Raw genomic sequence first — 26,375 nt, 5'->3', positions numbered from 1 at the left:
GCACTTAGATGTCTATAATTACAGCTGCATTTTCTAGAAGGACACTAATTATCTTTAATTCATGGATTATGTTTACTGCCTGGGAGTAAGCAACTAAAAAGCGCATTGCATTGGTGAGGAGGTGTTCTGCTTTTGTGCCTCGCAGTGGGTCTCTTCGGTGTTCTTTCTGCTCACCCTTCAAGGTCCCCCACCCATTCTGCTCCTTTATAGAAGGTCATTCCCCTTGATCTCCAAGGGACAAAAGGAGCGTGGAAAACATTATACTACTTCATCAAGTTTCAGAGAGTGTCAGTGCCTTGATTCAGGGTGTCATCTTATGGGTGCATAAACTTCATTTGATCAATGCCTGCATAGCTGATGTAATCACTGATTCACACTAATCTGCTTTCATAAGCAGAAAGCAACTCTATTTGACATAAAATGTATGAATTTCCAAGACTTGGAATGTTGATGGTTGTATTCCACAGTGAGCCTGTCCTTGTATCCCAGGAGAACAAAGATATTAGATACTCTTAGGTTATGTTTTATTCTACCTGTATCTTGTTAAAGCAGAGAGATTTTCAATTATTCTCCCCATTTTTCAAAGAGATTGCTTTAGAGAAGATTTGCCCAAATGTCATGACTTGTTCAGTCTTAATGTCCTTATTTATAAATTCAGGAAGTTGAACTAAGAGTTAAATTTGATTGTGATTCTAATAACCAGAAACTGAAATGATATATTACCTAAGAATTTTTATTGAAAGTGGCAGTCATTTAAGTCAGTAAAATCTTAACCTGGTAATAGATAGGACTCACATTTGAACCAAGTCCATTAAAGTCTCCACTGTAACTCCAACAATTCTCCCCATAGGGCTGCCTTTAGTTTGGCTTCCTCAGAATCAGAGCTCGAGAAGGAAAGCTTTTTAGGGAAACTGAGAAGAGAGGGAAGAGGGAAGCTGAGCAAGGACGTGGTCTTGGGTAAACTCGAGCATCAGCCTGACCCATGCAAAAGGAAGCACAAGAGCATACAGTGCACGGACAATGTCCTTCTTGAAAGAGGATGAGCCTACCGAGTTCTGGGGTCAGTCAGTTGTGGGCCATGGGCTGCTTCCTGCAGGGGAGGAGAGTGGCCTGCAACTTCTCAGGTGGCTCCCATGAGCTAGAACAATTCTCCTGAGAAGGAACAGCTGTGAGCCGGAGCAGCTGGGGCTCGTGCTGAGCCAGAGCAAAGAGTCTGGGTGGTGACCACAAGATCTACTGTAGTCCAGTCCTGTGTACTATCCCTCTGGTTTCTAGGCGCTTTTGTATATGCTCTTCTGTCTGGAATTTGTTTCCCTCCTTCTATTCTCAGACAAATCTTATTTCATCTGAGACATCACTTCCTGGAGGAACTTTTTGTCAACCCTTCAAGATGCACCCTTCTAGACGCTCCTGTCTCCAAAGAGACACCACATATTAAAGCCGGCCACCTGCTTACCTGGGCCCTCCTTGACTGTGGGCTCTAGGAGGTCAGGGAGCTTGTCTGCCTCGTGTCTCTGTCTAGCAGGCTCTGCAAACCATCCCTATCCTTTAAGAAATGTTTGTTTTTATTGCAGGAATTCATAATGCTCTTCTAAAGGACCTTGAAAAAGTCAAGTTAAAATCACTAACTGAACTAAGCCAAAGGGACAGGTGAGAGTGATACCTACAGGATGCCCCCTGGTCATGGGCTGTGGGAATTTTCAGGGAAAAGCTGTGCTGATGCCGAGCAAATTTATGAACACAGTGAAACTTGAAGCCTTGTTTTGGGTGTTGAAAAGCTCAGAGCCTAAGCTCTTCATAGGCACATAAAGTGAACTGTATTCTATTTTACTTTAATTTTTTGTTTGTTTTTTTTTGAGACAGGGTTTAGCTATGTAGTCCAGGCTGGCCTTAAACTCACTGTCTAGCCCAGGCTGGTCTTGAACTCTCAGTCTTCCTGTCTTAGTCTCCCAGAGTGCTGAGACTATCAGGCCTACCCCAACATGTTTTGCTAATTCTTTAATTTTTAAATACAAGCACCAAAGATCCTTTCAAGTAAAATGCCTTGAAGACCTGAGGGAAGTCGAGTCCTTTGGGTATGGCCTGAATTTGAAGACAGAAGTAAAAGTGACATAAAATAGAAGAAATAAAGATAGAAAAGAAACTGGGTGTGGTGGCATATACTTGTAATTCCAGCATTTGGGAGGCTGAGGCAGGAGGATCTCTGAGAGTTCGAGGCCAGCCTGGGGTACATAGTGAATTCAAGGCCAGCCTGTACTACAAAGCAAGATCCTGTCTCAAAAACAACCACAACAAAAAAGGAGAGAAGGAAAAATCTTACCTCTAGGATTATATTTTTGGGAAGAACTGCAGCTTTAAGACACAAACATTATTCAAGCTTTTTTTCCTTCCCAGGGGAAAAAAAATTTCCTAAGGGTCTTAAAGACAGTAAGCTAGTAAACTAGGCCTGTGCTTCTCACCTGTAGGCTGCATTCCTTCCTACCACCGCCAACCTCCCACACTCCGAGGAGCTCACTATTGAGTGAACAACATATCTCAGCGTCAAATACAGGTAAAGGGTTTGCATTTTAACATGGTCCACTAAATAGGTAAACTGACAGACACTAGAATACACACCCTCCATAGTCCATTTTAGGGACACACCCCAGTCCACGTAAATCCCATGAGGTCCCATTCCTCTTCTGAGGGCCCAAATTACTTCTCTGAATGTGTATTTTTATAATTCTGCATAACATACCCCTTATGCCTCTTAGCGATAAATCTTGAAAATTGTTTTTCTGTGACAGACGTCAGCAAACTCGCAACCTGCCTCCTGGGTGATTTGAGTTACTTCCCCATCTCCACTTTGGGGATCAGCCTTGGACTCTGTCTGGTGAAGAAATGATATGAATGGGAAGCAGGCAGCAGAGCAACTCGGAGAAGGCAGCTGGAGGAATCCTCGTTGCTGAGAAGCGAGTTCCCTGTAAGATGAGAAGCAACGGAATGCACCACTCAAAAACTTCACCTTCTCTTCTGAGGAAGGACTTAGTGTTTGGTTGTACACAGAACAGTTATGTCGTAGTAGGTGGAATTATGGCCTTGTTTCCTTTCTTTGGAAATTAAATGTGGTTTAGGGAGATGTATTTGAGTGCCAAGATGACAAGGGGTGGATTGGGTAGTTAATCTTGGCTGTCAACTCCACTGGATTGACAAAGGCCCAGAAATTGGTAAAAACACACCACACTTCTGGGTGTGTTTGCGAGGTTTCTTCAGCGATGACTGGCATGTGGGTCAGGGGGTCCCTGAACATGGGCAGCACCGCACATGAGGCTGGGGAGCTGGACAGAATGAAGAATGGGAGGAGTAAGCTTGTGTATGTGTATGCTCAACTCTTCCTGATGTGGTGGTTTTCATTGTTGTTGTTTTGTCTTTGTGTTTTGCTGCTGCCACCATCTGTGGCTATCAGACTCCAGATTCTTCAGCCTGTGAATACAGACCTACACCACTGACTCTCCAGGGGCGCTTCCAGGCCTTTATCATCGGACCGGGGCTGCACTGTTGGTCCCTCTTATTCTGAGGCTTCCGGTTTCTTGGGTTGAACAGTTATTTCAACCCTGGTTCTCCAGCCCACAGACAGCCATTGTGGGACAGTTCAGCCTCTGACTTTGTAAGAGATCTAATAAATACTCGTACATATATTCTACTGGTCCTGTTCCTCCAGAGGACCATTACTTACACAGATGCTATTTTTAAATTTTTCTGGTTCTACAGAGCGAATCGCTCCGGTTATCTTGAAGCTGAGGTAAAGAATAACTCATATACATGACAATCAGTGGAATTTCAGAAAATGAAGCGATCAGGATCATCTGGTCAGTGCTCATGGAGTGCAGAGAAGGGCTGGCATGTGCCTGAGGTGATATGATTCCCAAACTGGAATTCAAGAGCAAGCAGGAGCTCCAATCTAGATGTCACCGGGAGAATTATAAGTCATTGCCCTCAAATTCTCCGAAAGATGAGAGAAATTATGGGTTGTGTAAATGATGGGGGTTTGAATCAATTTCACTCAAATCTTAAATGACAGGATTAACTCTGGTGGTCCTTGTGTTAGAATTCTATTTCAACAAATACGGTTCACTAATTCCTGCATCGTAGACCCTTGAACCTCATGGATATGTAATTCAGCCTTTCATTTCACAGCGGAGATGGAGGTACAGAAGGGTGAAGTTGCTTGCTTCTGCTCTCAGTCTTTATTTCTTCACCAATAAAACAGAAGGTTTTAACTTCTAATTTTGTAAATCTTAACTCGTGATTATAAATTCTGCTAGAGAAAAGGTTGCGTTTCTAGAGAATTTAGCAAACTTTAGAGGGTGGTAAGAAGGGGACAGAAACTGACCCTTGAAACTGCCCCTTAAGGGGCAACAGCTCACGGCTTCTCCTCCTTGAAAAGCCTTCCTGCTCCTGTACTACAAGGAGCGCTAGACCCTCTCCCAGTCAGCTGGGTACAAACAGCCCAACTGCTCACTGCGATTCTTTAATTTCTCTTTTGTTTAAATGCCCAGAGTTTTTCCCTGAAAAGAAAGAATCTACCAGGAAAGAAATTATTTCCTGGTTTTCAACGCTGAAGTCAGAATAAAAGCACTGTTAACTCAAAGAAATCCATCCCCAACTCTTCTCCTGAATCCATCAGACACTATTAAAGTAAAAATCGAAGTTTTGATCATAATGGTTTGGTCAGCAACCGTGGGCACAGAGGAACTCCTTTTTCTTTTCTTTTCTTTTTTTTATATTAAAAAACCAGGGCTTGAAAAAGCACAAAAACTTCTTTCCCTCTCTTGAATCAACAGGAAATAGAAGGTGATTGGTGAGTTAACTGCATAATCTAATATTTAACATTCTCATGCTAATCTGGCCAAGAACTTCTGTATGGTTTACTAAAATTTGCATTCTGTGTATAGACCCAAAAGGGAAAATTTTTAATGTATCTATCTATAAAAATTATACGTGCTTTTTGTTAGAGGAAAATGTGCTGCGCTCCCTTGCCCCTTTCCCTAGCAGCCTAGTGGAGTGTACAAAAGAAAATACTGTGGAGAGGCTCCTGGTTTCGGAAACCTTATCGTAATTTAAATTCCTTCTTGTGTAAATGGACACAGAGGCCTTCAGCAAGGGCCATGTGCGCCCTCTGCTGGTAATTTGGGAGCTGAGGAACGCATTTTCATTCAATGTGAGATTGCGGCCCGAAAGAGGGGGAAAAAAAAGAGAGAAGTGAGGACCAGAAAGTAGAAATCACTATTTCCATTGAAAAATATGAAGCAGGAAGCTCCAGTGGTTCCACTCACCATGGTATTTGTCTTTGCTAATTCTTTAAACATATTCTCGATGATTACGGTGGTAATCGGTGGTGGTGGTGGTGGTGGTGGGCTGGTACTATATGGGAAGAAGATACCGCCATGAGAAAAGCCTGGTTTGTCTTGCTTTGGAGTCCTCTGTCAGAAAATGCAAAATGTTCCTGAATGGCTGATATGAGAACCAAAAGATCTAGTGCTTTTCTTACGCTCTGCAGGAGGGAATAGCTTCCTGGTCTACCTCAGAGAGAGCCGTAAGCCCCGCCAGGCCAGAATCTCCACGAGGCCGGAATCTGCGACATTTACGATGTAACATCCTCAGCACTCAAGCTCAATATCCAGCACATAACGGGAAAGCAATAAAAGAAAAACCTCTTGCATAAATATATAACCATGAAGATGACCCTGGATCAAGGGTGCGTATGGTGCTGACTCAGACATCAAGTGTATGTGAGACAGATTTTGAGATCACCTTATCTCATTAAGAAAATTTAATGAACAAACATAGTAAGTCTGTGGTTCATGGTTGTTCTAGAAGGGGTTAATAATATTGAAATTCTGTAATATATTCAATCGCGTAATGGGATACAAAAAAATGCCTTCACGGGTATCTCATTTGATCTCAGCCCAGACCTGAGAGATGATTATCACCCCTGTTTTCCAGAGGGGTCTTGTGCCTGTGAAAAGTAAGATGATGCACTCACAGCAATTGAATTTTCCGTCCCTCCATCCTGAGCTTTCCCCTTCCTCCTACCCTCTATAAAATTCCTTGGTTGCCTCTCATTCAGAAGTGGCTGAAGTTAAAATTAGAGGGGGCAGTCACAGCTTTTAAAGCTCAGCCTAGTAAGTCATATCATGGACATCTCCTTTTATTACTCTTGACAGCCAGATGATGGGAATTACCAAGGCTGGGCTACATGACACCAAATGGGTTAACAACCTTTTTAATAGCTTTCTTTTCCCCGGGATATTACACGGGCACTGCGGCTCCCTGCATCCTCAGCATTTGCTCAGGGTGAGACTGTCCGACACATACTCAGAAAGAGGACCTGAAAAAAGTCGTGCTGGGTCAGCAGTCAAAGAGATTTACACGTTAGGACCGGAGTGACCCCCTAGTCCGTGTTTGCTCATGACTTGGTTGGTCTGTTTGATTTCAGGAAAAGCAAATGAAAAATCAGAAGTCAAATGTTTGCTTAGGTCCCAGCTTCCCTCTCAGAACAAACCTGCAAGGAGTCTGCTATCAGAAGAAGTCATTGCACACCTTGTACGTGTTGTCCCCGAGACTGCCCTTTCCTTTCTGGTTGCCAAACACACCCTGATCCAGCCGGCAAGACCCAGAGCAAATGCCACTCTTCTTGGCGCCCTCCCTCCTGGCACCTAATGCTTTCTCATCTCAGAGCCCTTCTCTCTCTGTTTTAACTATTTGCAGGTCAGGTTCTCCCATTGACTTGGAGTTCCTTAAGAACATGGGCTATGGCATTTACCCCTGTGTGAAAAAAAACTTGGCTCTCACAGAGGGGTCCCAGGAGCCCAGAATATAGGCTAGCAGTTTTGAAGCTTTTTTTTTTCCATCATAACCCACACCAATAAACATATGTTATATCAGGATCCAGTAATAAATAGGCGTGCATAAATAGACAAATTTGTTTGTAAAACTGAAACAAAAGTTCACAGAGTAATACTATAAGAAGTGCTACTGTCTGGGGTTTGTTTTCCAATCTGTTCTGCATTATTTTTAAAAGTGTTTATCGTGGTGCAGCAAATCAATTTTAGGATACACCAATGAATGGTAACTTGCCTTTTGAAAAATATTGGTGCAGTGGACACTTTATCTGTTGCTCACTTGTTTTTTAATTTTCTGTTTGTGTCCACAGAATGGCTTCCAACTGGGGAAAGAAAGACTTTTGAATGGAGGATGGAGCAGGAAAGAAAGTATGTCAGTCAGCTTTCTGCTACTGTAATGAAACACCTGAAAATAATAATATAAAGGAGGAAAGGTTTATTTTGGCTTATGGTTCCAGTTAGCTGGCTCCATTGCTTGTAGGGCTTGTGATGAGGCACATGAGAAGACAGGAGAAGAGGAGGGAGAGGGAGGTGAAGAGGGAGAGAAAGAAAGGAAGGAATAAGAGGAAGAAAGAGGAGCAGAATAAGGAGGAAAAGGAGGAGATATCTGGTTAAACAACCCTTAATTATTGTGGGCTGCTTAGGCCCACAGTCTCCCAAGTGAGTGGAATGAGACAAGTTGACATGATTTTGGAGCTCCAAGAGGGTCTTGCTCTCTTATAGCATTCAATATTCTCTGGGTTTAGACAAGGACTTCTCCGGGCAGCCCATATTTGTTTGGTTTACGAACAAAGGAGGGGGATACTCAAGAAAACATGGGAATCTGAGCAGGACCTTGGGAGAATTTTCCCAAGTAGTCAAGTATGTCAATCAGGAGAACTACCTTATCTTTAGGTTGGTATTTATTGTAGGAGTGTGGAGCCTGCAGCTGCAGTCTCCTTTAAGGTACATGGGCTACATGACACCAAATGGGTTAGCAACCTTTTTAATAGCTCTCTTTTCCCCAGGATATTACACAGGGACTGTGGCTCCCTGCATCCTCAGCATTTGGAGCCAGATGTCCTCAGCTGTGCCTTATCTTGTCCTTAGAGGCCTCACAGCTTCACAGGCCAATACAGGCCTCAGCGGTGAGCAGTGACTCATCGAGGTTCACTTACTGTGAGTCCACTGCCCACTTTTAAACAAGGTACTTAAGCTTTGGACAACTCACAAGTAAACATGCAAATCCAGTTGGTTAGTATTAAATCCTGCTCAGAGCCACTTCATAGTGGTCTCCATCAAGGAGAGGCAGGGATAAGATGTAATCCCAGGGCTACACTCTTTCATGGAGGCCCCTCCAAATTTCCATCATCGCCAATGATGACATCAAGCCATGAACCCGCAGTGGATGAATCCACTGATGAAGTTAAAGCCTTCACCACCCAATCACCTTCCAAAAGCTCCACCTCCGAACACACGAGCATTTGCGGGACGTGTTAGATTCTAAACATAACACAGAATGACAGAGGATGAATGGAGTATAAAGAAAACAATACGCTCCCTAGTCCCATCCAGCCCCCTAGATTTTGTTTGAGCTCCCATAAATAGGACTGGAAGTTAGACACTAAACAGAATGTTCATGAGAAATTTTATTACACCTTAGGCACAAACAAGCTGCTTTAGGGTCTAGATCAGGGATCTGCAAACTACAACCCTTGCTTCAAATCTACTTGTCCACCTGTTTTTGTAAATAAAGTTTATTGGGACACATACACACGTCATTTATACTCCGCCTATGGCTATTTCTGCTACAATTGCAGAGTTGGGTAGTTGCAACCAAGACTGTATGACCTAGAAAGCCAAAAATATTTACTATCTAGTTCTGGGCAAGAAAGCTTACCAGCCTCTGGTATAGATGGAAGGTGACCCCTACCACCCTGGCGGGGAACCAGCATGGTTCTGAGGCATTAGGGCAGAACCATGGGCAGGGGAAATGTCTTTCTGAAAGTACGGTAGATCATTTCGTCCCCTCCCTAGGATTATTGGGCTGGGCACATGAGCAGCACAGCCTGCACAGGAGTGTCTAGGCAGGTAAATTCTGCATGAGGACAGTTACACAGCAGTACTGCCCTCAGGAGCACTTGGGTGTCCCTGTGACTGCAAAGATGGGGGCTCTTCAGCCAGCTGATACTGGGGTTTCATTTGCATTTCCAGGGCCTGGTACAGGTAAGATATGTGGAGGGTGCTAAACACATGTTATTTAATGTTGAATATTTCTTAAATCATGAAGGAATTAGCAGCATGTGGTTCAGAAACTGACTTCTTTCACAGCCCCTCTTGAAAGCAATGCTAGTCAGGAGCCTGGATGCTACAGCCCAGAGCAGCAACCTTCCCTCCTACTTGGAGACTGAGGCATCTTTTCTGTGCTGTTTGGCAACTAATAGAAAAGATGATGATTACAATGACTATGGTGATAATGATTATATAGTTAATACTTATCAAATGCTTATCAAGTGATCATCATTAGTCTGGATGCTTTGTATGTAGAGTTCGTTTTAATTCTCTTAACAGGAAGTTCTAGTTAAATCTCATCTTGCAGATGCGGAAACTGAGGCTATGTAACTTGCCCAAGGAAAAACAATGAATGGGTGAATTAGAACTTGAAAATAAGATGATCTTTATAAAACAAAAAAATTGGATCCTGGGGTGAACAGAAATGTTAACCAGTTGTTCTCACCCCTAAGGCCAGAATGGTGCTAAAAGCAGGGTATCCAAGCCAGGTGTGGAAGAGCACTCCTGTAATCCCAGCACTTGGAAGGCTGAGGCAGGAGGATCACTATGAGCTCAAGGCCAGTTTGGCCTGCAAAGTGAGATCTAGGCCAGCCTGAACTGCATAGTGAAATCCTGTCTCAAGAAAAAGTGGGGATATCCAGTAGAAAATGGCTGTGCCCGGAGAGGCCCAGCAGCAGCAGAGGCAGAGGAACGGCAGCTTCAGCAGGGAGAAGTCAGGAGGAGGCAAGGACACCCCTCCCTTCCAAAACTAATAGTGCAGACACTTCTCAAAGGCAAGTGTGGTCCTGAACGACCATAACTGGGCATCTGGAGAGATGAATTCTTTTGTAAATACAAGCAGGGTGGACTGGACACCCCAAGTACTCATCTTTGAATGCCCTAGCACCAGCACACATTTGTGGAGCACCGTGTAGGTTATCCACAAGTTTTTCCTGCACTCGTTATTCCAATTCTATCCTAGGAGAAGCATCAATCCTAGACATTTTGCATCTTCTCAGCTCAAAGACCACAGTGGCTGGAACTGAGATCTGAAGTCCACTGGTCAAGACATTGCTTTACTCAGTTGAAATCACACAACATCATACAGACCTGTCCAGCTTCCTCCCCACCAAAAAGAAAAGCCCTTCGTTGTCAGAAGTGGTCGAGGAGTAACTCTGAGAGATCACCTCAAACTGCTCGACGGTATAGCCGGCCTCTTTCACCGCAGCCTCTACTGCCTCTGGGCCGAGGCAGAGGCTGGAGAACCGCTGCTTGAAAACCGCTTAGTAGCTGCTCTTCAGCGCATCCACAAGCACCAGGAAGCCGCCTGGCTTGAGCAGGCTGCTGAGGTTCCTGAGGGCAGCGGGTAGGCAGGGAGGTCCGGGCAGGCCGCGCGCAGGCAGCATGCAGGCACAGAGTGCTGAGCAGGCAGTCAGCAGGGGGCAGGGGCCCCACCCAGAGGCTGGCGCTCAGTCACATCGCACTTCATCACCTGCGTGACTGCCCGCCTCAACCTCTCCTCCTTCTCGGGCCCCTTGACTCTGAAAAACACAAACCAACCAGCATCACTGGCTTCCTACCAGGGGACCCCATGGCAGTGTGAGCCGGAATGTGTGTGCTTAGGGCGATCCACGTGGGGAAAGAAGAAATGACGGACTGTGTTGGTATCTAAATGTGACCGTACTGCCTTAAGTTGAGCTAAGTCTTTTGATAAAGTGAACGGTAAATGGAAATGATAAAAATAGTAATAGTAATAATATTACCTGTCTGCCTGCTTCTATAATTAAATTATTTTTCCTCCACTTCTTTATTGACTTATTTATGTTATTATTATTATTGTTATTATTATTATTATTATTATCCTGGTCTCCTCTGCCAAACTGCTGAGTAATGGCTGTTTTACCCACACGTAGCAAGTAATAATAGGCTTAAAATGCTGAAAGAATATCTTTGTAGTAGTTGTTAAATAGCTTGGAACGAGAGGAATGGAGTCACGTGTGGACATTTTAAAAACTGTACTATGGCTGCAGCCAGGGCCCCACTGGAAAGAAGAAAATACTAAATCCTTACTACAGGGCTCCAAAAAATTACAGTAGATACCGAGTATTTTCTGAGGGAGATCGTTTCGTTGGTAGCCTTGTCAGGAATCCTGTCCTTTTCTGTCAGATCAAAGGGGTTTCTTGAGGGAAAATCAGTTAATGTATAAAAACAAAGCAAGGGGAGTGGATGGGACCATGTTGAGACACTGTAGTTTGGCTCTGGACCGACTCTCGAGGCCTGGGTGGTTAAGGCCTGGCTCCAACCAGTGCTATTTAGGAGAAGGGATGACCGGAAGGTCTGTGGGTCACTGGGGACCCAACCTCGAAGGGACTCATGGGATTTGGGTCCTTCCTTCTTTCTCTCTTCTGCCTCCCAGCCTTGAAGGGAGTGGTTTTGCTTTGCCACATGTTCCCACATGACAATCCCATATGGCATTCCCACACGGTGTTCTGCCTCACCACAGGCCTAAAGGTAACCACAAGCCGTGAAACCACCAACTAAAATAAAGCTTCCCTTTATAGGTCGATTAACTCATATGCAGTTATAGTAGCAGAAAGGCCCATGGTTAACATGCATGGGGCCTTTTAGAATTTGTTAGGGAAGGAATGAAGGAACAAACTAATAAATTATCAAAATTAAACAAGTCCAGCATGGTGGCACACACCTGTAATCCCAGCACTCTGAGGCAGGAGAGTCACGAGTTTGAGCTCAGCCTGGGCAACTTAGAGAGACCTTGTCACAAAAAAACACATAGAGTACACAAGAGAATCTAGAGAGAAGGAAAAGGAGGAAAAAAATAGCGGAAAATCAGAAAGGTGAAAGAAGAGAAAAACCAATGAGTAGGTAAATTACCCGATACCCAGAGCACCAACAGTAAGAGTGATCATGGGACAGAAACCTTTGAGGAAATTTGTCAACATTGTAGCAGGGAACGTATCCAGTCTTACACTCAGGGAGCACACAGTTCATTGCCTGATAGCCTCCAGGAAAAGACAGCCACTAAGGCAAGAAGGCCTGGTGGAAATAGCAGAGGATGCCCCAACTCTGGGCAAGTGAGAGACTTACTCTGATCATGAGGAAAAGTCAATGGTTTACATAAAATGTGCAGATTTAGCTTTGGGTAGAAAGATTTGGGATACTGGAAAATATTTGTGAGCATTTGATTCAAATTTAAATACCATCCATTTAAAAAGCTTAGCAATAAGCACATGAAAAGATACTTAATATCACTGCCTACCACAGAATGCAAATCAAAACCGTGAGGTGCCTCCCAGTAGAAAGACTATAACTAAAAAAGCAGACACTAACAAGTGTTGACAAGGATATACAGAAACTGGAATCTGCATACTCTGCTGTTGAGACTGGCAAGTTTTAATCTTTGTAGAAGAGTCTGGCAGTTCCCCCAAAAGTTGAACATAGAGTCACTACATAACCTGGAATTTCAGCCCTAGGTATATATCCAAGAGAAATGAAAGCATATATCCATGCAAAAACATACACGTAAGTGGCCAAAAGGTAGGGACAACATATATGTCCACCAACTTATAAATAGATAAATAAAATCTGATAGATAGCTATAGACAAAGAGAGAGAGAGAGGGAGCTATCTATATGTATATATAGAGAGATATACGGATATATAGAGATAGATAGATACATGGAGATATATATATATATATATAAAGAGAGAGAGAATATTTGTCAACAAAATGAAACGAAGTTGTGATATGTGCTACAATGTGGGTGAACCATGAAGACATTATGCTAAACAAGACAGGTTAGAACCAAAAGTCCACATACTGTGTGATTCAATCTGTATGAGAAACCCAGAAAAGGAAACTATTGAGACTGAAAGCAGAGGAGTGGTGGCCAGAAGATAAGGAATGAGTGTATGTTAGGGGTGAGGGCTGACTACTTCCAGGGGTGGGGAGTTATGGAAATGTTTTAAAATTAATTGTGGTTAGGGTTACACTACCCAGAACCATTGAAGTATGCACTTAAATAGTTGTATTAATTGTAAGGTATGAGTTATCTCTACAATAAACTATTGTATTTTAGAAAGAGAAAGAAAGAAAGAGAAAGAAAGAAAGAAAGAAAGAAAGAAAGAAAGAAAGAAAGAAAGAAAGAAAAGAAAGAAAAAAGAAAGAGAGAGAGAGAGAAAGGCACTTCGTTAGGGAATTTCTACCAACCACTAAACTAGTCTACCTAGAGAATAAGGATTCCCTTTGACTGGGTTTACCTACTCCCTTATCAAGCAACAGTGGTAGGGCAACTGCTTTGTCCTGATTTGTCTTGGACTCTTCTGATCTTAGCCTGAAAATGCCTAGTCCTGGATATCCATTGTAGTCCTGGGCAAACCAAGACAGTTTTTATCCTCAAAGTAGCAAAAGTAGTTACAAAGCTATCACTCGGTCTTGATATAACATAGATGATTTGATAGAACCATTTAAGAATAAAAAACAATAATTCAACAATATAAAATCTCTGAGAAACATAGATCTGAAGAGGAAATTAATCTAGAACAGAAGTCTAACCTCTCTATAGGTATGGATAATGTAAGTATGTATAAAAAAATAAAGAATTGCAACATGATGTTCTTTTGGATGTGCTCAGAAGCAATCTTGTGTCAGGAACACTGCAGGAATGTGTATTTAAGTGATTACATCAGGAGCAAAATGGACCTCTGTGCCCTATTGTGCATTAAGCTATTTTAAAGACACAAATTACCACAGAACTAGTACTTGCCAGTCATATGATGGTGGAAATTGTTCCCAAACTGTGAGACACACCATGAAGTCTGGAAATCTCACAGAGAATGTGCCAATTTGAGAGGAGAATTTGTTAGAAACACCCACTGCTGCAGATACCTGCCTGTCCTTGGACACACAGCAAACATTGGTGAACTCAGTTGCCAAGGCAGCTGTGTAAAGATTATACCTCAGGGCTCCTTAGCGCTTGTGAGTGCACCTGCAGGGAAATGGACTCGCCTGGAGACCTGGGCAATTACCTCTCAGCCTCATGTTTAGCTCAAGGGGTAGGTAATAAACACACACTAGAGAGGTGTGTGCTGCTTTACAGAAAGCTAACAGCAGTGTGGCCATTTCTCTCCTTCCACAGATCTACCCTTTCAAATGGACCCAAATGCAAAAAAGGCAGCTCTTCCCTCTGTAAATATGTACTCTATAAAAGCCTGAGGGAAGTTGGAAGGAGAGGAGGAATGAAAAGGTGAGCAGAAGGACTCCTGGGAAGACCACTTTGTGAGAGTATCTCCCCAGACCCTAGGCAGTTGTCCTGAGATTCAGAGGTTTCTCCTGCTTATCTTGCAGGGGGAGGGGGTTAGGGATGGTGAGTCAGAATCCCTCTGGACAAGCTTTCTTTCATTCCACTCACCTGCCCCAAGCCCCTCTCCAGAGGTTCATGCAGGCCCTCCTGAGAGGGAGCTATCAAAACATGTTGAAGACATAAAGTCTGAATAAACTTGGATATCACTGTAAAACTGTAAGAGAAGAATTGCTGGTAAAACTGCGGTGTAGTCCACAGCTGAATCAGGGGGAAAACATTCTGGAAGGAAGAGTGGAAGGCAAAATCCTCAGATGCATTAATTTGACAAATATATTTTGAACCTCTGCTAGAGACAGGAAGTGTGCTGAGTCCTGGGGATTCAAGGGTGAATGAACGAGACACAGACACTGTCCTCATGGAGTTTACAGAAAAGCAAAGGGAGAAGGAATTCATCTTTGATCAACCATAAAAGTGGGAATTAAAGCTGATGGATGCAAGGAAGGGAAGGATCATGGTGCTCATGGAGGAAAGTGAGAATCTTGACTTGGCCTGCAGTGCTTCAGAGAAAAGCTCATTTTCCTCTGCCCAAGACATAAGCTGGAGTAGTTATATGTTATCAGTTGTATCAGGAAAACTCATCCCAAAGTGAGTCAAGTAAGCAGAAACATGCAGGTGAATATGTAGGTGGTAACTGGACCAAAGAGACCAGAGTGGGGAGGAACTGTTCTAGAGAGAGGACACGGCACCTGCAAAGGTCACGTGGTGGAAGGAGACACGGAGAAGAGCATGCTGATGTGGCTGGACTGGGAGGCAAATGGGTTAGCAGGTCCCAGGTGAGGCAGCGCTCTGTGCGCTGTGTTAGGAATTTTGGGTTTTATCCTGGAAGCCATTAACAGTTGACAGGAAGTCATTAACGGTTGTGCAGGGATGGAACGACATGATCAGACTGACATTCTTAGATGATCGTTTGGGCTGCAGAGCAGAGAAGAATTGAGGGAAAGTACAAGAACGGAGATGGGAGGCCAGTTAGAGGAAGAAGATGGTACCTCGGGCTACAGTAATGATAAATACCAGATAAAATAAATTGGTTCAAGAGGAGTGAAGGAAATAAAATGGACAGAATTTGGCGATAGAATAGTCATGAACATGACAGCAAGGAAGATGACAAGATTGACTTCTAGGCTGCTGGCTTGTCCAATTAATTGTGCGATGTCATTCAGGGAGCTAAGAATACCAGAAATGGAGCGGGTCTGGAGTGATCATAGCTCTATGTTGGACACATTGAGTTTGAGGTACTTTGAGATATATGAGTAGAAATGTCTGTAATTGGGAGGAACTGGCTGGTTGACATTTTCTTAGCCTGCCTTGTTAATTTTCCCTCAGAGAAATTGCTGGGAGAGCATCTATTTAAGAGAGAAGCATCCTTATAAAAGGCAGAAACTTCTCCTAGACATGACTGAAATAATCATCATACCCTGATGTTCAGAAAGAATATCAATACTTTTTTTTTTGCAAGCCATGAAAATCCAGAGTTGCCTTGTCATTGAGGCAGTCTCCTAGTCTGCAGAACAAGCTTGGCACTACCGTGCATGTTTTTGGACAATATACGGACACGTTTTAAAATAGATAAGGACATCTGTGCAGAGAGCATTTGGTTCGGAGAACTTCCACCTCTGCAGGCACTCAAGCTTTCTTTGGCGAGGTACACTAAGGTGAAGAGGAGCAGCCACCTCTGCAACTAGAGGCCTCCAGCCTCTCTGGGCACCTGGCTGCCCTGAGGGTTGAGAACAGTTTGGAGAGCACACCTGTAATTTACTCCCACGTCCACCTGCATGGCCTGGCACACCTATGGGAAGCTTTGCTCTAAACACCTGAGCTTCTCCCACTGTAACATGAGGACCACCATGGCAGATCCTGTGCAGGTGCAGCCTTCAATTCTGTAGGCAGCTAGTAGGGCCTGAGAGTCTGCTTTTATATCCAGCCCACACTTGACATCTAAGCTGCTAGTTTGGGGATCACAAGTTAAAGTAATGTGTTTCAAGTTCCAGAAGCCAGGGGCTAATTAATGCTGCTTCTTGGATTTCTTAAGGGAAAAATTCACTTTCCTCTCTGTATAAGATACAAACTGGAGAAGTCATAACAGCTCTTTATTTTCTGACTCATTGAATGGATAGTATGAAGCAAGAGTTTGATGTCTTACAACTTTCAGATGGTTGTGAAAATAACTGATTCCTCAATGTGCGCATCACACTCCAGAGGTAGAGGAAGAGAAGACAGTTCATATTGTCCTTGGCAGTTGTTAGCACAAGAAATAGCCTTAGATAAAGTAGAAATAATCTTGAGGGAAATAGGTTGTGGGTTGATAGGGATACTAGGAGATGCGAGAAAGACATACACTGAATGCGATCACTATCATTCTCAAAATAGTTGAAGCCACAGGATCTGGCATGAGGATAAGGGTGAGAATGGAGAAACTTACTGCCAAAAATACAGTTCCTCATGCTAACAGAGTGACTGGGAAGGGAGGGTGTCTCCAGAGCCCACTGTTCCAAGCTGATGATTCCGACACGAGATAAGCAATGCTGTTAGTATCCTACTCCATTTTAAGTGTTCGTTTTTGAATGAGGTGGAAAGGGGAAATAGAGAACAAAGTTCCGAAAGACTGCCTGACATATGATTAAGATTTTGGAAAGGTGTGCTGTCAAACAATGACTGAGAATTTTTTCTAACCAACTTTTCCCTGAAATTCTATAAGCCCTGGTAAATTCCTTAATTATTTAATAATCTTTATATTGTTCAAATCCTCATAGCTACAGTTTTTTCTAGTTAAGTTCAATTACAGTCTATACAACTGCATGTTCAATAAAAAAGAGGAGTATGATATTAATTTTAAAAAATATACCTTCACCTTGAAGAGTAAATGTATAAAATTCTAAGTAAGGAGTTTACAGATTAAAATAGCATATGAAAACAGTGTCTCTCAATTTCTTACTAAATGCTGGAAAAAGGAAGCAATATTTAGGCACTATTAAACAATTTTACAATATCATTCATGTGTAAGTGCGACAAACATACATTTTCATTTATGCATGAGCCTAGAAAATATGTCACTTTTGCAATCCTTTTGAAAAAAATTATTTGGAGACCTGTTCAGTTAACTAAGAGATGAATCAGAATTAAAACTCCATAACTAGAAAAGTCATAAGACATGTCACCAAATAATTACAAAAATGATTAGAAGCCAAAGGCAAATGGTCTAATAAAATATAAAAGTATTTTAAGTTATAATGTTTTCAGCATGCCTGCATTATTAGAAGTCCTACAAGAAGGTTTTCAGGTGAAGCGGCAGACAGAAGCCTACATCTGCAGAGGGCGATGAGGAATACCAACAGTGCCGACATGTGGATATATGTTGTATGTATATGATCTTGATCAGTTTGAGATACTATATTGGAATACTCCAGATTGGGTGGCTCATAAAAGAGTCCAGAAATCCAAGGTCAAGATTCCAGCATGCTCAGGTTCTGGCATGGATACTCTTTTGGACTACAGATGGTTGATTTCTTCTTGTGTGTGAAGACACAGCAGAAGGAGAGCTAGCAAGTTTTGTGAGGGTCTCTTTTATAAGAGCACTAATGGTGCCCACTCTCACAACCTAATTACCACCCCCAAGCCCCTTCCTAATACCATTAGGGGTTTAAGATTTCAATATGGGAATTTTGGAGGCATGCAAATGTTCTTGATAACTCATTTTTTTAGTGCTAAATAGTAGTTTATCATCTATATAATAGTTTATCATCTAAATAATAGTTTATCATCAATAGTTTATCACAATTCATTTATTCATTCACCTACTGAAGGACATCTCTGTTGCCTCTAATTTTTTTGCAACTATGAATAAAGTTGTAAGTGTCTACATGTAGATGGTAAGTATCCATAGGTGGTGGGTGTAGTCTATGATTCCTTTGAATAAATATGAGGAAGTGCAATTGCTGGATCATACAGGGGAGGAATGTGGAGTCCTGCTAAGAACACCCAAGCTGTCTTCCAGAGTGGCTGTGCCCTTCTGCATTCCTCCAGCATTAAATGAGAGGTTCTGTTGTTCCATGTCCTTACCAGCATCTGGTGGCATCAGTGTTCTGGGTTTCAGTGATTCTAATAAGTATGTAGCGGTACTGCTTTTGTTCTGTTTTGTTTTGCTTTGCTTTGGTTTGCTTGCCTTTTTTTTTTTTTTTTTTTTTTTTTTTTTTTTTTTTTTGACAACTCAATCTCAGAAGTGATATCCCATCATTCTGCTGCACCCTATTGGATTTGTTAGAATTGAGTCACTAAATCCAACTTACATTCCAGGGGAGAGGATAAGACAACCGTGTGAATATTGAGGCAAGGATCACTGTGGTCTGACTTTGAAGCTGGCTATAGCACCTGGCAAATACCAATCAGGAAGGTTAATGTGGCCACGTTAAGATCAGACAAAGTAGACATTAAGACAAAGTGCATTACTGGAGATAAAGGGAAAAATTTCATAATAATAAAATGGTCAATTCACCAAGAAGATATAACAATCCTAAAAATAGATGAGGCTGATTAGCAGAGCTTTAAAATGCATAAGGCAAATGTTGACAGAACTGTAGGGAGTGAAGGATAAACCCGCACTCATGGTTTGAAACATTAGCATTTCTCTCTGTATTGATAGAACAAGAAAACAAAAGACAATCAGTTAAGATGCGGAAAGTTTGAAAACTACTATCATTCTACCTGATTTAATTGATATTTATAAAAACTATGGCTACAACTGGACAATATACATTCTTTTCAATGTAGAAAGCAACACAATTCTATGTACTTTGTGATCAAAGAAGAAATCACAAAAGAAATTTGAAAATATTGTGGATCAGATAATAATAAGATACAATATATCAAAAATCGTGGGATGCAGCTAAAATAGCACTGAAGAAAATTTGCAATTTTAAATCCTATATTCAGAGAAAGACATATATGAAATCAATGGCTTAATGTTGCCTCTTAAGAGGTTGGAAGCTAAAAACAACAAACATTTTATAAAGTTAGAGAAATAATTTAAAAGAAACCAGAAAAAGCATTAAAGTTAAAATAAATGAGAAAAACAAGAGCAGAACTCGGTAAAATAGAAAATTCACAGACCATACTATAATCAACAAAGTTAAAAGTTGCTTCTTTTAACAAATTAGTTTCTTTTTTTAAAGATATTATCAGCATCAAGAATCAAAAAGGAAGATTACTACAAGTCCAACAGACATAAATGGCTAATAAAAAGATAATATAAACAAACCAAATAAAACAAACTTATGCTAATGAAGTTGACAGCCAAGATGAAAATCAAAACTCCTTGAAAGATACTACTTATTAAAACAGATAAAATCCAGGCATGATGGTGCACTCCTGTAATCCCAGCTACTTGGAGACTGAGGCAGGAAGATTGCAAGTTTGAGGTCAGCCTGGGCAACTTAGCAATACTCTGTCTCAAAACAAAAAATAAAATAAAGGGATAGGGATCCAGTTCAGTTTAGGCATTCCTGACCACAGTCTCCAGTAAAATCAATCAAGCAAGCAAGCAAGCAGTCAATAGAGAAATACTATTTTGAACAAAAGACCTTCTTGCCACATGCAGAAAAATCGTCACATCTAGATGGCCTCATGGTGAATTCTATTAATCATTTAAGAAGAGGATAAAACCAGCGCCACAAAAACTTCAAAAGGAGAGAAAACACTCTCAACTCCAACGCCATGCTGATCTTATCATCTGCCACACACATTACAAGAAATGAAGATTATAGTTCAATATCCCTCATAAATATAGAACAGAAATTTGGGGTTTTTTTGTGGAGGGGGAGACAAGGTCTCACTACAGAGCTTGGGTTAGTTTTGAACTCACTATGTAGCCCAGGCTGGCCTCAAACTATTTTTTTTTTTGGTCCAGGAATCAAACTTGGGACCTTATGCTTCCCAGGCAGGTGCAGTTCCACTGAGCTATATTCTCTGCCCTGTCCTTGAACTCTTATCAATCCTCCTGCCTCAGCCTTTGCCAAGTGCTGGGATTACAGGCATGTGACACCATGCCTGACTCAAAACAAAATTTCTTAATAGCACTTTGGCAAATCACATCCAGAAATACATAAAAATGTAACGCTTGATAACCCAAGAGGTTTATGCCATTTTGTTTTAGCATTCAAAATCATCTGATGAAATTTACATTTTCCAAAAAGAGAAGTAGAAGCATGTGACCATCTCAATAAAAGCAAAAAAAATTGACAAAATTGAACATTTGATTTAAAACTTCCAAGAAGGTAAGAATGCAGAGGGGCTTAGCCTAATAATGAACATCTGTGAAAAACCTGTAACTAATATGCTTAGTAATGAATCACTGAAAAAAATTTCCCCTAAGATATGGAATAAATACAAATGTCTTCTCTCATCATTTTTATTCAACATTATATTGGAAGTCATAGCCAATGTAAATAAAGTTAAAAAATAGAAGATGTAAAGCTGGAATAGAATTTAAAAATCTATTTTTATTTGTAGAAAACAGTAAACATAGAAAACCCTATGTACACTATGGAAATAGTGTACATAGAAAACCCTATGTACATTGTTTTCTACAAATGGAATTACAAAAAAACCTACTAAAGTGAATTAATAAAGTCAGCAAGGTCATAGGACCCAAAGCCAATACATAAAAATATACTAAAATTGAAATACAAATGGAATTAATAAAAGTTAAAATTTAAAAAACAATAATAGCATTAAAAAAGGAAAATTTAACAAACTATAGGAACTACAAAACATTGCTGAAAGAAATGAAAGCAGTCATACACAAACAAAGAGATTAACCATGTTTATTGACTGGAAATTTAGTACATTGTTTCTCCTAAATTAATCTGTAAACTCAAAGAAATCCCAAAGTCTCAGTAGGCTTTTTCTGATGATTGGCCATGTTGACCTAAAATTTATATCAAGATATAATGGCACTAGAAGTTCTAAAATAATCTTGGAAAAGAACAAAGTTGGAAGATTTATAGTACCTGATTTGAAGACTTACTGTGCCTAGAAATAAGGGTGAGACCAGTGTAAACTCAGTGGAAGTTATGCAACCCCTGAATGACAGCAAAAGTATTCATTGGGACAGAAAAAAAGCCTATTTGATTCACCTTGCTGCTTTATAAAGAATTGTATCATCAGGAAGTCACCTTGATGACTTTTGACAATCCACGTCCACTACCAATAAGACAGTGTATCAACAACATATGAGAAAATGAATATAAACTTAGAATACTCCTAATAACCTTGAGAGGAGAAACCTGCCAGAAGCCATCAGACTATTAAAAGAAAATAGGAGACTAATGAAACAGAGGCAGACGTTAGAATCAATTTCAGATAGGAAATTGACTCTTAGGAATAAACAAAACTGACCAATAGGTAGGAGTCAATTATTAGCGCAATTATACAGAAATGAATTGACCATCACTCCAGAAGAGAATCTAAGCAGGCATATTCCTCAAGTGTGATAAATCTTCGTGATTTCAATGTTGAGCCCCGAGATTCAAGATGATTACCTTATTTTTCTATCCTGTCCAAGTTCTTGAACCTAGGTTCATCTTTGATACTTCCTCATTCTCACTTCCCAAAGCTAATGATTACAATTATTATTTATTCTAACTCAAAAGTTGATCTTAAAACCATCTATCTTTCTCCATCAGCTTAGCTCACAACATCCAGCATCTCTCTCACCTGGATTTAAATGAGCTCCTTCCTCCATCTCTTGTTTCCCTCTAAATCCCTTCCATCAGCATCCAGATAGATCTTTGTAAATGTAAGCGGGGTCTCATCCTTCTCTTGGTCATATCTGAAATACCGTTCATCCCATTATGCTTGAGACCCATAATCTTTAATTTAGCCTACAAGTCCCTAAGGATCTGGCATTTGCCTCCCCTCCCTGATGCAAGTTCTAAGGGGGGAAGGGCCTTCTACCCTGTTCGGTGTTCTGACTTAGGAGCTGATGCTGTGTTGATGTGTTGAGTGAGCCATAATTGCTCAACAAAGGTTTGATTTTTTTTAATTAATTAGTCAGTAATTAATTAATACTAGTTTCTTTAACTATGAGCCAAAAATAGTAATATTTGTTTCTCAAGAGAGATTGTTTTGGCAAGAAATCAAAATTCCGTGCTTGCTTAGGCAGCACATATACTAAAATAGGAAATCAAAATTCCCTCCTGATTCACTATACCCAAAATAGACAAATGGAATTGTGTCAAACTAAAAGCTCTCCACAGCAAACAAAACAATCATCAGAGTGAAAATACAAGCTACAGAATAAACAGAAATATTTGCATTAATATCCAGAATATGTAAGGAACTGAAAAAAGTTAATAGCAAGAAACTAACAATCCAATTTTTAAAATGGGCAAGAGACCTAAATAGACATTTGTCAAAAGAGTAGCCAACAAGTATATGAAAAAATGTCAACCTCTTTAATCATCAGGGAAATCAAAATCAAGCAATGAAATATCACCTGACTCCAGTAAGGATAACTCTTATCAGAAAGACAAAAGATAAAAAATGCTGGCAAGAGTATGTGTAGGGGGGAACCTTACATGTTGCTGGTGAGAATGTAAATTAGTACAACCATCATGGAAAATAGTGTGGCAGTTCCTCAAAACATTAAAAATACAGCTATCATATGATCCAGCAATTCCATTCCTGGGCATATAATCCCACTCCTGGGTAGGATGGCTATAGTTAACAATTATGCATTACACATTTCTCAAGCAAAAAAAAAAGGATTTTAAATACTTTTATCATAAAAAGTAGTAAATGTTTAAGGAGATAGACACATTTAACCTGTTTGAACATTATATAATCTACCCAAAATCACATGGTACCCATTAATGGGTACAATCTTTATGTTTTCATGTATCAGTTAAAAATAAGTTTAAGTATACTATATATATATTTAATGAAAAGACTAGAAAAAGATAGGATGTATAATACACAATGTGTTGTAGCATCTAAATGAAGAGAGAAAATTATAGGAAAAGTTGAATTTGAAGCATGTGAAAGACAAAGAGAAAGTCATGTGAAAACTAAAACTAAATCATAAAGACGGAAAAGATGAGAGAAATATTTTTTTAAAAATTTAAAACCAGGGCTAGGGATATAGCTCAGTGGCACAAGCGCCTGCCTGGCAAGCACAAGGTCCTGAGTTCAATTCCTGGTATCAAAAACCAAAGTTAAAAACCAGGCCAGGTGTGGTGGTGCATACCTTAATCCCAGCATTTGGGAGACTGAAGCAGGAGGATCTCTGCAAGTTCAAGACAAGCCTGGGCTACAAAGTGAGTTCAGGGAAAGTCTGGGCTACAAAGTGAGCCTGAACTGAATAGCAAAACCCTGTCTCAAAAAGACTGAAAAAAAATTAAAATCTAAAACCACAGGAACATTAAAAAAGAGAAAGTACAAGTGAACATATAAAAGTAGCAGTCAAGGCTGGTTGGATCCTAGGGTGAACAATACTCATCTTTTTCATCTCCTTCCGCCTCTTCATTTGAAACTTGTAAAGGTCTCAGCCATAACCACAAAGGCAAAGATGGGACGCCCTAGGAGCTAATGGTCATCTGGGCAGAGCAGACAGTGTAAAACAACCAGGAAAGGATGGAGGCGCGCCAGGACAAGAGTCAGACAAGGGAAACGCAGACTTGACTGCCGTGGTCCAGAGCATTTTTGCCAGTTTCCTGTGTGGGAGAAATCAAGCATTTCAACAATTCATCTACATAAGTTTACTTCTACATGTGATAGTGCAAGCTTTGGGCCATTAGGTGTGAGTGTGTAAGCTCTAATTTTATGGATGGTGAATAATGCATCCCTTTCACACAATTCCTTTATATTGTTTATGTCAGTTAAAAATCCTAGCAGGTTTTTTTGTGGTTTCCGGTGATGACAGCATTAGGCACACCTGCAGCCAAACCCTTTGGTCTCCTTGGTAAGCAACACAAGGGCACCGGGGAGGGAGCCCTTGCACCAGAAAGCTGCTGGTAAGGAGCTGAGTTAACCTTTACCTGAATCCTGCTCAAACTAGGTCCCACGGTAACTGAACCACATACTGCCCCCTCCTCTGGAAGGATCGGGAAGTGTATGTGTCCCTTCTTGGCTCAATACCTATCTGTTCAACTCTCTGTCTGTGTCTTCGGTTGTTTTGGTGTACACACTCACACACACACACACACACACACACACACTCCTACGTCGCATCTCTTTCTCACTCTCATGAGCTCATTCTCCATTTTGGATCTTTCTTTGGTCTCTCTGTTTCTATTTCCATTGCTTTTTCAACTTGGATTCAAAGGACCATTCTTGGCTCAGAAAAACCAGCTGTCACTCAGGTGTCCTCAGAAAACCAAGGAGCAGACACGGTTCCTCTACCTGTTCCCTTCCAGATCACACACATAGGTCACCACGGGGGACCAGTCAAAGGCTCCTGGTTCCTTCTTCAGCCACTTTTCCAGTTCTTGCAGGTTCTGGTCCAGGTAGTCAGTAGTGATGATCTCCTTGAAGGAGTCACAAGCAGAGAGGAGCTGGTAGATGGTGGGGCCAGAGCCAATGTCAATCAGGAGGTCTCCTTCCACCCCACCTGACTGTAGGAAAGAAGGCAGTGTGAGGCATCATATTGCAACAGACAGAACTGAGTTTACACTGTCCTCCCTCAGAGTGTGCCAGAGCTACCCAAGGACAGACCACTACACTCTTCACAACCCAGATCCATTTTCAAAATATCTTTTCATTTTCCATTCCCCATCCATAATGGAGGCATGTTTAGGTGGGCGAATTTAAGGTCTAAATGAAGAAAAAAGATCTACATCTAGTGTACAGATCCCTGATCCAGAAACACTGCTGCATAGATAACGTAAAAACTATTAAGGAATACTTTGGGGAGAAAATGTTTTTGTTCAAAAATGGGGTTCCTATAGTGTCCCTTCAGAACTCCCATCTAGTTCCTATCATGGCGGAGGTCTTTCCCTCTTGAAAATTCAGAACATTCCAAATAAATATTAGACTCTCAGTTGCTTACGTGGCCCATTGAGGTTAGATGGCTCCCTCGAGTCACCTTAACAAATCATGCAGACTCAGGACAGCACTCAGGCCCCCAGGCTTCCCATCTCAGGACCAAATAAGATAATGGCTCTAAAAGCAGTTTGTAAATTGTAAAGCAGCTAAACCAACATTAGTTTTTTTATCCTAGTTCAATAAGCAGGTGAAGCCAAAAATGCTGTGAACTAGTGACAGCCAGGCCCAAACCCAGCCAGGCCTGGAAATCTATGACTCACATGGACAGGAATCACAACCGACAAACTCACCCTCGCAGAGTATCTTGAAAAGATATGTCAGAAGGTGCCTAAGGATCTGGTTTTCGGTAGAGTTTCTGGACCCAAAATTGTAATATTTTTCTAGATAATCCCGAGGGTTAAAATGTTCTACATAAACATCCTTGGAGGTGAAGCCGGATTCCATTGTGTCCCACTCCAGCCCGCCGCTCCCCTCCTCTCTCCCCCAGAAGCCAGCGAGTCACCCTGCCAGCGTTTTCCTGAGGCTTGGGTTATCAATCTTCGTCCCATCAGGTCAGCCTACCCTTTAGAGAAAGATGTGTGGCTGAACTCTCTCAGAGAAACAGGCCACGAATGTTCTGGCTATTTTAAGAACTGAGATTCTTGGAAAAGGTAACCTAGAAGCGGGTGAGGCATGAACTGCATGCAGTGTTTTGCCAAGTGGGGAAGGTCAACCACAGAAAACTACAGACAGGCAGAATCACCCAAGCCCACGGAGGAAATGATTTAATGCAGCAGAACCCTAAGTTCAGAGAAATGGCTCGTGTCTGAACAACGCTGTCACTTCC

General features: G+C 41.4%; 1 protein-coding gene across 1 annotated transcript; it reads right to left on the bottom strand.

The window, feature by feature from the left end:
• Positions 1-2,852: 2,852 nt before the first annotated feature.
• On the bottom strand, positions 2,853-26,113 carry Nnmt (nicotinamide N-methyltransferase). The gene is given in 7 exon segments (XM_013510973.1): positions 2,853-2,960; positions 5,316-5,403; positions 10,245-10,528; positions 10,530-10,581; positions 10,583-10,675; positions 24,908-25,115; positions 25,840-26,113. Coding segments are annotated over 7 exon segments (987 nt in total). The 5' UTR covers positions 25,994-26,113.
• Between the last annotated feature and the right edge of the window lie 262 nt (positions 26,114-26,375).

This window comes from Chinchilla lanigera, unplaced genomic scaffold (genome assembly GCF_000276665.1).
Source record: "Chinchilla lanigera isolate Chin_1 unplaced genomic scaffold, ChiLan1.0 scaffold00011, whole genome shotgun sequence".
In the NCBI taxonomy this organism is placed as follows: Eukaryota; Metazoa; Chordata; class Mammalia; order Rodentia; family Chinchillidae; genus Chinchilla; species Chinchilla lanigera.
Note: the sequence above shows the minus strand (reverse complement) of the source record. Positions and strands in the feature narration are given on the sequence as shown.